This window comes from Antedon mediterranea, chromosome 6 (assembly GCF_964355755.1).
Source record: "Antedon mediterranea chromosome 6, ecAntMedi1.1, whole genome shotgun sequence".
Lineage (NCBI taxonomy): Eukaryota > Metazoa > Echinodermata > Crinoidea > Comatulida > Antedonidae > Antedon > Antedon mediterranea.
Window position 1 is genome coordinate 31,327,717 of NC_092675.1, and position 14,897 is coordinate 31,342,613.

General features: G+C 31.3%; 1 protein-coding gene across 4 annotated transcripts in view; it reads right to left on the reverse strand.

The window, feature by feature from the left end:
- Nucleotides 1-799: 799 nt before the first annotated feature.
- Nucleotides 800-14,897, reverse strand: part of LOC140052622 (AP-3 complex subunit delta-1-like) — a 31,719-nt gene continuing 17,621 nt past the window's right edge. For all 4 annotated transcript variants that reach the window (XM_072098278.1, XM_072098277.1, XM_072098279.1 and 1 more), the window contains 17 exons: nucleotides 14,598-14,724; nucleotides 14,170-14,352; nucleotides 12,410-12,571; nucleotides 11,740-11,978; nucleotides 11,251-11,477; nucleotides 9,005-9,162; nucleotides 8,552-8,631; nucleotides 7,356-7,515; nucleotides 6,786-6,968; nucleotides 6,490-6,597; nucleotides 5,931-6,077; nucleotides 5,758-5,805; nucleotides 5,403-5,540; nucleotides 4,859-4,999; nucleotides 3,490-3,575; nucleotides 2,770-2,977; nucleotides 800-2,572 (listed from right to left, as the gene is read on the reverse strand). In XM_072098278.1, the coding sequence (XP_071954379.1) occupies nucleotides 2,477-2,572; nucleotides 2,770-2,977; nucleotides 3,490-3,575; nucleotides 4,859-4,999; nucleotides 5,403-5,540; nucleotides 5,758-5,805; nucleotides 5,931-6,077; nucleotides 6,490-6,597; nucleotides 6,786-6,968; nucleotides 7,356-7,515; nucleotides 8,552-8,631; nucleotides 9,005-9,162; nucleotides 11,251-11,477; nucleotides 11,740-11,978; nucleotides 12,410-12,571; nucleotides 14,170-14,352; nucleotides 14,598-14,724 (2,491 nt within the window). In that variant the 3' untranslated portion in view covers nucleotides 800-2,476. The remainder of the gene's footprint in view (nucleotides 2,573-2,769; nucleotides 2,978-3,489; nucleotides 3,576-4,858; nucleotides 5,000-5,402; nucleotides 5,541-5,757; nucleotides 5,806-5,930; nucleotides 6,078-6,489; nucleotides 6,598-6,785; nucleotides 6,969-7,355; nucleotides 7,516-8,551; nucleotides 8,632-9,004; nucleotides 9,163-11,250; nucleotides 11,478-11,739; nucleotides 11,979-12,409; nucleotides 12,572-14,169; nucleotides 14,353-14,597; nucleotides 14,725-14,897) is intronic.

Here is a 14,897-nt window from a genome sequence, read left to right on the forward strand (position 1 = left end):
TAAATACACGTGTCATAACCTGGAAATGTTTCCATAAAATAAATGTATGGGTTAGGACTATATCAAATTTATGGAGGTATAGTGGCGTAAACGATGAAAATAAAGAGGTCACTCATCGGCCACAGCAGTGACATATTATTAATATTAAGGAATAGTAATGACCACTACAACCAATAGTAGGCTAATTGACAGTAGGCCCAGTAGTGGCGTAAACGAGGAACATAAAGAGGTCACTCATCGGCCACAGCAGTGACATAAATTATTATTAATATTAATGAATAGTATAGACCGCTACAACCAATAGTAGGCTAATTGACAGTAGGCCAGTAGTGGGCGTAAACAATGAAAATAAAGAGACAATGCATCTATTTTAGTAAGTAGCAATTCCCAGTTCGACAACTGATAAGATGATGATGTAATCTTGAATCGTTGATAAGATGATGATGTCATCTTGAATCGATGCTTTATTAAATGAACGTATCAACATACGTTATAAATGATGCAATACTAATTAATAACAATAATATTATTAGGCCTATGGTGTTTATTTTGTTGGTAAACAAACTTGATTTTGATTTGTACACGTAACATTGTAGTTTCGTTGTTTACTATTCATTTTCTTTTCGTTTATTTTGGTCACAAGTTGCACTTTGCCAAAAACTGAATAATACTGCTATGTTATTTAAAAAGCAAGAAGCAACACTGGATGCTGAGGCAAACGACACACCATGGAGGAAATATATAAATATTTCTATAAATTTCCTCTATGAACAAACTAAACACTACAAAACAAGAATGATGGATTTACCTATCAATCATTTATTATCAACACTGAAGACGACAACTTATTCTTCTTAGTTCATTAGTTTATGAATAATTGTACATGATTATCAGCCTTGTAGTAACACAAATATCAACATTCTTACTTTGGTCACGTTTTACTCACAAGTCCACTATTATTAAACAACAAAATTTAACATATTCACTAGTATGACAATTATTATTAGATTAGGAGTACTGTATTTACTGGGTCACAAATTCAGCTTACTGGGAATATCACAAAATAGTTCCACATGCCTTGTATTGTAGATGAATATTGCATTTGTATTTTTTTGTTGACAGAATAATAGTAAAAGAAACAATTCCAAATATTTTACATATTGGATCCTACCAGCGTACTAGCAACACAATGGTTATAAAATGCACCAAGGTTAAGCATAGCTAAGTAGGTCACCTGTTGTAGAACAATACAATATCATATATTATTATTTACTTACCGACAGGGGCCAAGGAGTCAACTAATTCATATAGGTCAGTATTTTACAATATTATCATATTGGATATTTCTTATTATCATATTGGATATTTCATCATCTCAGTGAGTCACAAATGAATCCTATATGAGGTGACTGAACATTAATGTTTAACATTTCTACCTCATTGACTGTTTGATATTGTTTGTTATTGTTTTGGAGCGAGCTTTGAAGGTTTTACCCAGCAAGTATTTAAAAAGTTGGAAGAATACAAACTATTTGACACAATATTAAATATTTATAGAATATTTCAAAAGAAAAATAAAATAACAGAAGAGTGCATATTTCAACCTTTGACATGAGTAAAACATTTTACGGTGAAACTAAACATTTATTAACAAATTATTTTCCATGACAGTCTATTATACCTAAACATAGAAGTATATATCTCTTGTTATTACTTTATATATATTGTATATCTATCTACAAAATGCAACATGTCTGTTGTATTTTATACTACAGAGTAAAGATGTAGGATTTAAGCAACAACACATTAGTTTACCTATCTTGATCATCAAATCAAGAATTTCAAAATAACATTCAATAAATAAAGATGGAATGGATTATTCAATTTTAAACAAAGTATTTGGAGTTGTAATTTGTGATTATTGAAGAGGTTCAAATTCTTAACTTGTCTTCCATCTCCTTTTTTTTATTTAGCGGATCTTCTTGTATAATCATAATAATGGTTTGGATTATAATAAATAATTCATAACTATTAATTGCTGTACTGACACTGTTCTGTTCAACTTGTTGGCTTAAGCCTCTAATAATCTCCAATGACTGAGGTGATATTCAAGTTGTTTATTCAGTAGTTCATATTACCATACATACAAATGTAATTAGTGTGAAGATGCATTTCAATCAATCAAAGATCATTAACAATTATGATACTAAACCTAGATTGTAGGTAAGCTGTCTTAAGTACAAGGTTGATACATAACCTTTTCTTAAAACCCATTTTACAGTACAAAATGTGTCTTTTACAATGCAAGTTAAAACCTTTATGTACACACAAAATGTCTGTCTGGATATCAAAGGGAATCTATGGTTATAACAGACTTGCTGAAGATCCAGTAGTATACCACAGACCAAAATATTCCTATCTCTATTGTACTGTAGTATATACTCTGCATTTATTTGAAAGATCTCGCTTCATCTGTTTATACCTCTGATAGAACTGTCTTAATATCATCCATAAAACTTGATAGCAACGTAGCATCTGAACCTTTACCTTCTATCGATATTCCATTATTTGCCTAATGACACAATAAAACAACCATGTTAATGTTATATATCTTACTGTTCTCAACCAAGGTTTAAATAAAAAGAAAACAAATTTTCTAAAGTATTCTCTAATTTAGTTACTACATCTTTCCATTACACCTATAATATTTATTATACTAAAAAAATGCCTACACATTTCTTAACATTAAAAAAAAAAGCAAAATCTTACCAATAACTTGACTAGTAAACAAATATGATGATTTTGGATGGAACATGAGTAAAGTGAAGCAGTGTCGCCAACTCTTTCTACTAATCGACAATGAGTAAAGAAACATATTCTATGAAGTGCGTGATGGAACTCCACTGCTACTGTCACTAACTTTAAGGAAATCTTGGCTTGTAAATCTCCACTTGATAGTAAATTTGCAAATTCAGCTCTGTAACAATACCAATAATGTTTTATATTTTTTAAAATTTCATATGCATCCAACAGAGAGCACAAACTCGCCAATTACAGGATGGATAAAATGTTTTTTATAATTTATCATGCTTATTAACCAAGTCTCATTTGAGGCTTCGGAAGTGGAGTTGCAAGAGTCGTGAGTTACAACCCTGGCACTAGGTCAGGAATGAACTTCGGACCATGAGATTGGAAGGCAAGTATGTTAACCACCAAGCTACAGCTCCATTACAATGTAGTTTTGCTTAAAATTAAGCCAATTTCATACCACTTGGGTGATAAGCAGAGTTCGAGATGTTTGTTTTCATTACAATTAGTAGTAGATTGTCCAGTAATCATTATTATCTTCCCCTCTACAATTCCCTCGTAAAATTAAATTTACAGACACATATATTAATCTGCAAGTTACATCAGTTTTGTTTTTTTATAAACTGATTGATTACTCTAAACATGAGCCATAAAACAGATGACACATGATTGTATACTTACCCTGTACAAGGAACTGCTGCTGTATAAGCGGTTACTGGTAAATGGACTTTAAAATCAATCTTTTCACTTGTTGCACCAGATTCATCCTACAATAAATCACAATTATTAACTGTTTTATTCATTTCTTTACATGCATCCACATACTATTAATCAAACGTAACTGTGCAACATCAATTTGTCTTAATCAAATGTTAAGGGTGTGTGTCTGCATTATATTTGATCCAAAAATAACCTATTTATACAAACATAACAATACAACAAATAAGTAGATTGCACCAAGAAGTGAGTGGCAAAAGAGGCCAACAGCTTCTGTAGCCAAAGTAGATTGCATCAAGAAGTGAGTGGCAAAAGAGGCCAACAGCTTCTGTAGCCAAAGTAGATTGCACCAAGAAGTGAGTGGCGAAAGAGGCCAACAGCTTCTGTAGCCAAAGTAGATTGCACCAAGAAGTGAGTGGCAAAAGAGGCCAACAGCTTCTGTAGCCAAAGTAGATTGCACCAAGAAGTGAGTGGCAAAAGAGGCCAACAGCTTCTGTAGCCAAAGTAGATTGCACCAAGAAGTGAGTGGCAAAAGAGGCCAACAGCTTCTGTAGCCAAAGTAGATTGCACCAAGAAGTGAGTGGCAAAAGAGGCCAACAGCTTCTGTAGCCAAAGTAGATTGCACCAAGAAGTGAGTGGCGAAAGAGGCCAACAGCTTCTGTAGCCAAAGTAGATTGCACCAAGAAGTGAGTGGCAAAAGAGGCCAACAGCTTCTGTAGCCAAAGTAGATTGCACCAAGAAGTGAGTGGCAAAAGAGGCCAACACCTTCTGTAGCCAAAGTAGATTGCACCAAGAAGTGAGTGGCAAAAGAGGCCAACAGCTTCTGTAGCCAAAGTAGATTGCACCAAGAAGTGAGTGGCAAAAGAGGCCAACAGCTTCTGTAGCCAAAGTAGATTGCACCAAGAAGTGAGTGGCAAAAGAGGCCAACAGCTTCTGTAGCCAAAGTAGATTGCACCAAGAAGTGAGTGGCAAAAGAGGCCAACAGCTTCTGTAGCCAAAGTAGATTGCACCAAGAAGTGAGTGGCGAAAGAGGCCAACAGCTTCTGTAGCCAAAGTAGATTGCACCAAGAAGTGAGTGGCAAAAGAGGCCAACAGCTTCTGTAGCCAAAGTAGATTGCACCAAGAAGTGAGTGGCAAAAGAGGCCAACAGCTTCTGTAGCCAAAGTAGATTGCACCAAGAAGTGAGTGGCAAAAGAGGCCAACAGCTTCTGTAGCCAAAGTAGATTGCACCAAGAAGTGAGTGGCAAAAGGGCCAACAGCTTCTGTAGCCAATTAAGCATGCCACTCCAACAAAAGAGCTAAAATGTAAAACAATTATAAAATAAAAACCTACCTTAATCATATAAGTTAATGTCCCTCTGAGTTTTTGTGGCATGGTAACATTTTGAACAGTGAAAGCAAACTGGCCTTCATTAGTGGCACCTGCAGGAAGTTGAAATGGAACGCTGATACCATCATGTTGAGAAGCACCGCTCTGTCAAAATTAAACATTTATAAACAATATGAACAAGGGAATGTAACAAACACAAAATAGATAGATATGTTAATTAACATTTATAATTGGCAAATATCATTTATTTTTATTTAATTTTAATATTATATAGACCTTGATCCAAATACTGGATTAATTACTGCATTAATTAATGCATATTAATGATACATATTAATGCTTTTGTCAAATTTCCATTCAATAGTGATTTAGTTTACTTTAGGGCACCCTGGTCTTATTTGTTCAATTGTATACTTGCTGTTTGTGAGACCAATAATGGAAATGAAATTGAAGATAATAAAAATAAAACTTATGCGGTCAAAGATAATGTACATTGTTTTCTGATAATTACGGCAATAACAATGATCACGGTGATGATAATATTTACCTCTCTGACAAGCCGCGTGTTGAGTGAATCCAATACATTAAAATCTAAAGACTTGAGTTGTGAATTAGTTAAGTTACTGAATATGACAGACAAGACAACCTGTTGACTTTGATGCATATCTATCCTTGTTTCATATGTCTGAAATTAACAATTTATAAATTGTCACTGATTTCTTAAATATAATATCAAATATAAACATATATGTCTGAAAATAACAATTTATAAATTGTCACTGATGTCTTAAATATACTATCAAACACCAATGGCATTCTTATATTGTATACAAGCTTCTTAAAAGTCTTCTATCCAATAATGTTTTTAAAAACGAAAAACAAGCAGATATAGTACTACTTACAAGTTTAATTGATTTGTTTTCAGCCAAAGGTTTGTAACTTGATAGTTGCTGAAGGAAAAAATTGACATTTTGTGATTTAACTTTAAAACCTAGTTGAACCAGTTAAACATATCATTATGTAATATTTCATTTAAAAATAACATACTGGTAAAATAACAAGAAATGATACATACTGGTAATGGAACTTCCTCTACAACAGAATCACCATTCTCTTTTGGTATAGGCTCAGTTTCTTCTTCTGTTTTATGTGATTTCTTCTTTTTATCTTTTTTCTTTTCTTTTTTATCTTTCTTTGATTTTTTCTCTTTCTTTTTCAGTTTCTAAAATATAAATGAGTACTGACATTACATGTTGCATTGTAACAACACTATTTTTTATTCACCGAATTGGAATCAATGGTTTACCCGATATTAGTTAATGCATTGTATACAGTACAAACAACCATATCAAGGATAATAATACAATAATGGAACTGGTTTAAAAAGTGATGGCCAGCATCAAACTTGATAATTAAAGTTCCATAAAACGGCAGCAGCAACAACATACGAATTGTTGGCTAGCCAGATAAATCGTGACACGCAAGTTTTACCACTGGTTTATAATTTAAAATTTTTGATATCAAACATTTTAAGTTAGTGTAAGAAACTTTAAATTGACCAGCCATGGAATGGGCTTTTGGGATAGTTTTGACCTTGTTTAACACTGGTAGTTAGTTCCTAAAGGTTGTTTTACCTCTACACTTGGCTGCTCCTCTACGCTTGGCTGCTTCTCTTCATTTACCTCCGCTACTTCTTCAGATTTTCCTTCTTCTTTTGTTAGCCAGAAACTTAAATCATCATACTTTAAAAAAAAAAGTTTGTGAAAGTCTATGTTAAGTTTACATTATTCAGGAAAAAATTAACAAAATAGCAATTTTAATCTTTCACAAATCAAAGTGTATAATTAAATGCATAGACATGTAATGGAAGACAAATATTATATATTATTAGAATATTTTTAAACTAAATCTAATTCATGTAACATTATACCTTGCTTTTTTCTGGTTCTTGCTCAGGTGGAGTTGGTTTAGTAGGTGTACTAGATGGAATTTCTTCAACTCCGTTGCCATTGGTTACTGGTTCCCCATCACCTCCTAATAAATTGTGCTCTTTTTCCTCCATTTCAGCAGCATCTACCCTTTGTTCTTCAGATTCTGATTTTGACCTCTTCTTCTACAAATAATTTTACAAATTTTTGGTAATAATTTGGTTATGCTCCTGTTTTATTGATACTGATTGACCTTTATACGCTAAGATTTATTTTAATATAATATTTATTTATACTGGGTGACCTCTTCAGTCAAAGAGGGCCCAGTTATGATCAGTGGCTGTGATGTACTTGTATACCAGGTAACTCCCTACTCATCTGAAAAGATGTACTAGGTTCTTTGAAGTGCACATGAGCTGGATGTGTACACTGGACCTATGGTTTATAGTCCTTATTTGAGAAGACTTGTTCTACCACCAGAACCATGGAGTTGTGAGCATCAAACCCTTGCCAATGTTATGGCTACATAATTATGGTTCCACTGATTAATAAATAAATTAACATAAATTTACCTTTTTCTCTTTCTTTACTTTCTTCTGTCCTTTTTTATCTTTCTTTGATTTCTTCTTTTCCGTCTTTGCATCCGTTGTGTCCTGTTCATCTTTCATTTTTTTCTTACCGTCCACAACTCTATGTCCACGTACCGGTATTTTCTCATGATCGTCAAGAGGCCTTCACAGAAATACATAAATAATTTAATATCAATGATCAACCAATCAGTGGATCTGTTATAGGCAATATGGGCCAACTCATGTATACGCATAGTGCATGTGTTATGCGCGATTTGAACGATTTGCGCAATTTGAAATTGCGCAAAAAAAATCCTTGCGCAATTTGAATTGAAACATGTGTTTCAAATTGCGCAAGCAACGTATTAAATTGCGCAAGTAATCTGCAAATTGCGCAAGGTTTTTCGACAGATTGTGAAATCATGCACACCCATATTTTTATAGTAATTTCTGAGAATGATTCAAAATTAAAGATAAATATCGCATTTCCTTATTTTAGTAGTGCAAATATTGTTATAAGTTAGCATACCGTCGAAGAACCGACGAAGGAAAACGAAGCGTGTTCCACCAGGCGGGCGCGGCGCGGGCGGCCGGCTATACTACTCTAGCCTAGCTAGGGTCTGGACTACTGATACTGACTAGGTTGTCTGGTAGAATTTTGTTGCGCAATTTGAAAATTTACAGTTCGTTTTCAAATTGCGCAAAGGTGTCATATTGCGCAAGAACTATCTTGAGCAATTTACAAATTGTGCAGCGCAATTTAAAATTGCGAAAAGATTTTCTTGCGCAATTTGAAATTGCGCAAGTTGATTGCGCAATTTAAAATTGCACAAAAAAATCCTTGCGCAATTTTAAATTGCGCAAGAATTCTTTGCGCAATTTCAAATTGCGCAAGGATTTTTTTGCCCAATTTCAAATTGCACAAATCGTTCAAATCGCGCATAACACATACATATGTGTTGTGATAAATTTCAATTTATAGCTTTTTCATTTGTAGTAGTCTATTCATAATAACTTACGCATCCAGGTCAATATTAAGTGCTCTATGTGGGTCATTTACATTGTGTGCATCCTATATGATATCAAGTAGTCTATTCATAATAACTTACGCATCCAGGTCAATATTAAGTGCTCTATGTGGGTCATTTACATTGTGTGCATCCTATATGATATCAAGTAGTCTATTCATAATAACTTACGCATCCAGGTCAATATTAAGTGCTCTATGTGGGTCATTTACATCATGTGCATCCTCATCATCTTCTGATATTGTAGCACCCTTAAAAAAAAACACATTAAAAATGATATGGCATTCATCCTATTCATGTTATCTCACCACACACATTGACTGATAAACAGACTAAGGATTATGTTATACTTAAGTAAACATGTTAACTTAACATTGGAGTGGCATGCCTAATCGGCGACAGAAGCTGTTGGCCTCTTTTGCCACTCCTTGGCGCAATCTAGCTATTTATTGTCTTGGTTGTATAGATGTGTTTGTCAAAATTAATAAAAAAAAACAAAAAAAAACATCATTATAATCATTAAAATGTGACTAAGTTTTGCCTCTATTTTATTAGTTATTAAGCCTATTCTTTACACTGAATATAAATTCATTGTTATTATGAAATGCTGGATAAAATACAAACCTCTGGCATTTCCTCTTCAACAATATCTACTGTATGTACAATAGGAATATCATCACTTGACACTGACACTGTACGCTTCTTGCGACCTTTCTTTCCTCTTTTTTTAGATTTCTTTCCTCCGTCCTGTCTTTGCATGTACTTGTCAGTAATGTTCATACCTGATACATAATAATAAACATCATCAAATTAATTTTACATTTCTAATACTAATCTGAGCTAACCAGAAACTATGACAAATGTCACCAATTGCAGAGAAATTATACTTCGACAAACTACATACTACTTTTAAAAATTATAAAATACAAAAGTACATCTTTAGATTTCCTTCAATAATATCATCATAATTGTATAAACAAATGTCTTACTTAAAAACAGAATGAGAATACATTAAACAAGGAAATTGGTTATAAAACAAAATGACAGCTTAATTGTCAATTGTTGCTATCAAGACCGCATCAACTTATAATTCAATTCATGTAAAATAACATTACTCTTAAACAAACTATTTCAAGTAACAGAACATATGAATGATGATGATGATATAAAAAACATGAGCATGAACATATCCGCAAAAAAAGCAAAAAACAACTTAATTATTTGTATATAAAATATTTCTAAAAAATTAGTAGATTTAATACTTGACAGCTGAGCTTATTACAAACAGACATTGAGTAGCAGTGCCTTTTGTGCATCCTATACACTTGTGCTTTCTCTTACTCAGTGTGTGTACAATACCACTGTACACCAGCCTTACAAACAACATGATGCATATCATGCTAAAGATAGTGTGGCAAACCAACTTGTTCAATTCTAATTTAAAAACTAAATAAAAATGATTTGCGAATATTTAAAATTTAAGATGTGAAATATTAGAATTTGCTTAGAAAATGTTTAAAGACAATTACTTTACTTTAAAAACAAAAAACTAAAAAAAAAAATAAACAAAGAAATAAATGAATTTTAATAGTTTTAACAAAATGTTAACATGAATGTGTTTAACAAAAGAAAAATAAAAATGTGTATATAATGTATTAATACCTGGTATATCATAATATGGGGAGCGACCCCTTCTCCCTAACGAAAGCGTGCAGAAAACAAACGGTGTTAATTAGATCAAACATGTGTACGATAATAATATTATGTTAGGTTATTTAATAATCTATTCTGGTTATTTTAAGAACATACTGGGCTATCTAACCAGTGAGCAATTACATAATGAACCCTTAAAAAAACCTGCCAGAAAGAATTGTATTATTACTTGTGTAATTAGCAACAACAATAACCATAAATGTATGGTAATGATAAAATGAAAATAAATGAAATACATAAGCATGCATGGCAAAATAAAACCCACTTAATATAGAAACAAAAATGATTTATAAAAAAAACAAAAATACAAACAAGACATTAAAAATGAAATACACCTTCTTTAATGTTTTAAAATTAAAAATGTTTATACCAAATAAATAAAATGCATTTTAAATAAAAGTTGTGTATTTTATTTGGATTGACTTATAAACAAATGGCAAAAAGTGATGGGTTTGGAAATAAAAGAGAAAAAAAAAATAATAATAATAATTCCCTTCACACAATTTGCCAGAAAAGTAAACACAAAAACTTTAAATAACGTTATAAATTACTGTCAGAATGATAATCAAACTGATTCAGATCAACAAAGATCACAGCTTTTTTAGTAATGTTATATAAATGTAAAAAAGCCCTCAACCATCTGATACCTGTGACTAATAAGCTTTGACTGGGGCCTGCTTCTTCTATTGTATCCAGCCCACCATCTGATGACACGGGTCATATGAAGTAATAGTAGAAAAACTTACATAATTAACAAGTATAACACATCTCACTAATTCTATTTTGCTTAATACATACGATACAGCCACCTTTCCCAATACCATACACACTTGGACTGATCTATAATGTTTTGTTTTCTGGAAAGTCTGGTATTTTGAAAGCGTTTTTATGGTAAAATAAGAATGTGGGACCTTTTGGAGCTCAAGAAAAGTTTTGTTTTACAAGAGTTTCTGGTTTTCAAGAGTCTGGGTATTGGAAGTTGTCTGTATATGTCTAATGTATGTCTAATGTATGTTTAATGTATGTTTAATGTATGTTTAATGTATGTCTAATGTATGTTTAATGTATACAAAACTGTACATTCTATAGTAATGTATGCATTCATTTTGTACACAACATAATCCTAAACATTACAAAATATACAGAAAATGACAAACCTTTGTGTTCACCAGGAATATGTAGCGGTACACTGAGATCAATCTTAGCAACTGGGATACCATCAACACTCTCAGCAGCTAGTTCTTTCAATTTCTTGCGTCTTTTTTTAGGTGAATCAAATTTAAGATAATGAGGATTACTAGCTTGTTCTTGTCGTCTAGCTGATCTTCTTTTCTCAAGTTCTTCCTCTGATAGCTCCTCATAGTACTGTGTCTGGTGATTGACTCTGAGAAAACAAAAACATTACTATATTTACATGAGTATATTTATCCATATTTACAACATTATATAACAACAAATATATAAATAATTTAAATGAACATATGACAGTGGAACGAAATTTTATTCTGCATTTTCTTTTCTATTTGGATGAATAAATAAACAACACTGAAACTAAAAAACAACTGAAATCAACAGTAAATTATGACCAACATTTTGACAAAATAATCTTTCTTTTCATCTTACAAAAGTTGTTTGTAATAAGTTACCTATTGGCATCATGAATAAACATGGTGTCGATGGTGACCTCATCATCAGAACTTTCAGAGGGTGGTTCGTTAATCCATTTATCAAGGTCTAATCCCTCTGGCACCGGCACTTTCTTCTGAGCTTTTGGAGCGACTGGGTTCAACTCATCAACAAACAAAGCAGCTAATTCATCTCCTACTGACACTTCTTTCTCTTGAATTTTTTTAACATATTTCAGAAGTTGTAAAATGGTACATGCCTTTAGGGAGCAAAGAACACAAATTAGCACAGTAATTTATGTTGGGATAGAAATATTAAGAGCAAAACATTTTTATTTTTGTAACAGATTATTTCAACTTTATTCTCAACATTTTTACAATAAATACAATATTACATTTCATTATGAGCAACTTTTGGAAGGAGCTGCAAACTGTGAAATCACGAAGTCCAGCCTCTACACGGAATTACACAAACCAACAGTGGTCTATGAGTGAGATACATACCTGTATAGACTCTACATATGTAGGTAGGGATCTCACGAAATAGACAATAAAATTATGGTAGACAACTTCCATCAATATATCATAAAATCATTTAGAAACCTAGCTCATCTTTTTAAATACACAGTACATTTGTTATTGCATTTATTGTATTATTATGTTGATAGAATAACATTTAAATTAAACATACTCTTTCTTGAACCTCTAGATCAGCACTCTCTGAGAAGACTGGCAGTTTATCTAGCAGTAGTTGGGTGGCCTCAACTCCTTTCTCATGCTCCTCCTCGTCATCCTCCTCACATTTTTTAACTATTGCACTGTATAACTTTAAAACATTTTGCACGTATACACTCTAAAATAAAATATAAAAAACATGTTAGAAAATTATGAAAAAATCAACTACTTAAATAATAATTGTAATGTTATTCCCTGTCTATTATAATTATTGTAATGTTACCTGTATATTATAATTATTGTAATGTTACCTGTACATATTGTAATGTTACCTGTATATTATAATTATTGTAATGTTACCTGTACATATTGTAATGTTACCTGTATATTATAATTATTGTAATGTTACCTGTCTATTATAATTATTGTAATGTTACCTGTACATATTGTAATGTTATTCCCCGTATATTATAATTATTGTAATGTTATTCCCTGTATATTATAATTATTGTAATGTTACCTGTACATATTGTAATGTTACCTGTATATTATAATTATTGTAATGTTACCTGTACATATTGTAATGTTATTACCTGTCTATTATAATTATTGTAATGTTACCTGTACATATTGTAATGTTATTCTCTGTCTATTATAATTATTGTAATGTTACCTGTATATTATAATTATTGTAATGTTACCTGTACATATTGTAATGTTACCTGTATATTATAATTATTGTAATGTTACCTGTATATTATAATTATTGTAATGTTACCTGTACATTATAATTATTGTAATGTTACCTGTATATTATAATTATTGTAATGTTACCTGTATATTATAATTATTGTAATGTTACCTGTACATATTGTAAAGTTTCCTGTATATTATAATTATTGTAATGTTATTCCCTGTATATTATAATTATTGTAATGTTACCTGTACATATTGTAATGTTACCTGTCTATTATAATTACTGTAATGTTACCTGTATATTATAATTATTGTAATGTTACCTGTATATTATAATTATTGTAATGTTACCTGTATATTATAATTATTGTAATGTTACTTGTATATTATAATTATTGTAATGTTACCTGTACATATTGTAATGTTATTCCCTGTATATTATAATTATTGTAATGTTACCTGTATATTATAATTATTGTAATGTTACCTGTATATTATAATTATTGTAATGTTACCTGTACATTATAATTATTGTAATGTTACCTGTATATTATAATTATTGTAATGTTACCTGTACATATTGTAATGTTATTCCCTGTATATTATAATTATTGTAATGTTACCTGTCTATTACAATTATTGTAATGTTACCTGTACATATTGTAATGTTATTCCCCGTATATTATAATTATTGTAATGTTATTCCCTGTATATTATAATTATTGTAATGTTACCTGTACATATTGTAATGTTACCTGTATATTATAATTATTGTAATGTTACCTGTACATATTGTAATGTTATTACCTGTATATTATAATTATTGTAATGTTACCTGTACATATTGTAATGTTATTCCCTGTCTATTATAATTATTGTAATGTTACCTGTACATATTGTAATGTTATTCCCTGTCTATTATAATTATTGTAATGTTACCTGTATATTATAATTATTGTAATGTTACCTGTACATATTGTAATGTTATTACCTGCTGAGCCTGTATACTATATTGTAATGTTATTACCTGTATATATTATATTGTAATGTTATAAACTGTCTACCATATTGTTATTTTACCTGTATATGTCCTGGAAGGTTGCTAACTCTCTGTTTAAGCATATATTGCAACGTTGCGTAAGGATCCAGAAGATGAACAGGGAATTCTCCTATAATCCAAGCTGCTGCATATAACACTTCACAGCGACTGTTTGTCTGCATAGATGCACCTGATAGTAGATGAAAGTTCTCTAACAGAGAGGCCTACAAACAAGGTAAAGTTTTTTAAACATTTACTTACTTCAACAAAAGTATACATATTTAATACAACTAATTTGAAGACTTCAAGGTCTATATTAGCACTTTTCATTTCATTTCATTTCTTTATTCAAATTCAAAACAAAATAACATTAAAAAACATTAAAGGAATGAATTCAGGGTAGCACAAAAAGTAACCAAAGGTCAAACTTATTATATTTCAACTTTTTAGTATGAATGAAAATATGTACCATTTGAGAGACCGCAAATGGTCGGATAGCTTTGACTCTGATGGCAACGTCCAACATCTGGGAAGCAATCAATCGTCCATGTTTGGTTCCTTCAATTCGAGTTAATTCCACAAGGATTGAAACATACCTATTGAAAAATAAAATACAAAAACTGTTTCATTACGTAATTGCATTTTAGATATTTATAGCATACTATACTAAACGTATTTTATTGTAATTTTGCCAATAAATCTTATTAAATACCATGCCTTTGTACACACAGCATTTGGTCTAAAATTGTACAATAAATCACTGCATTAC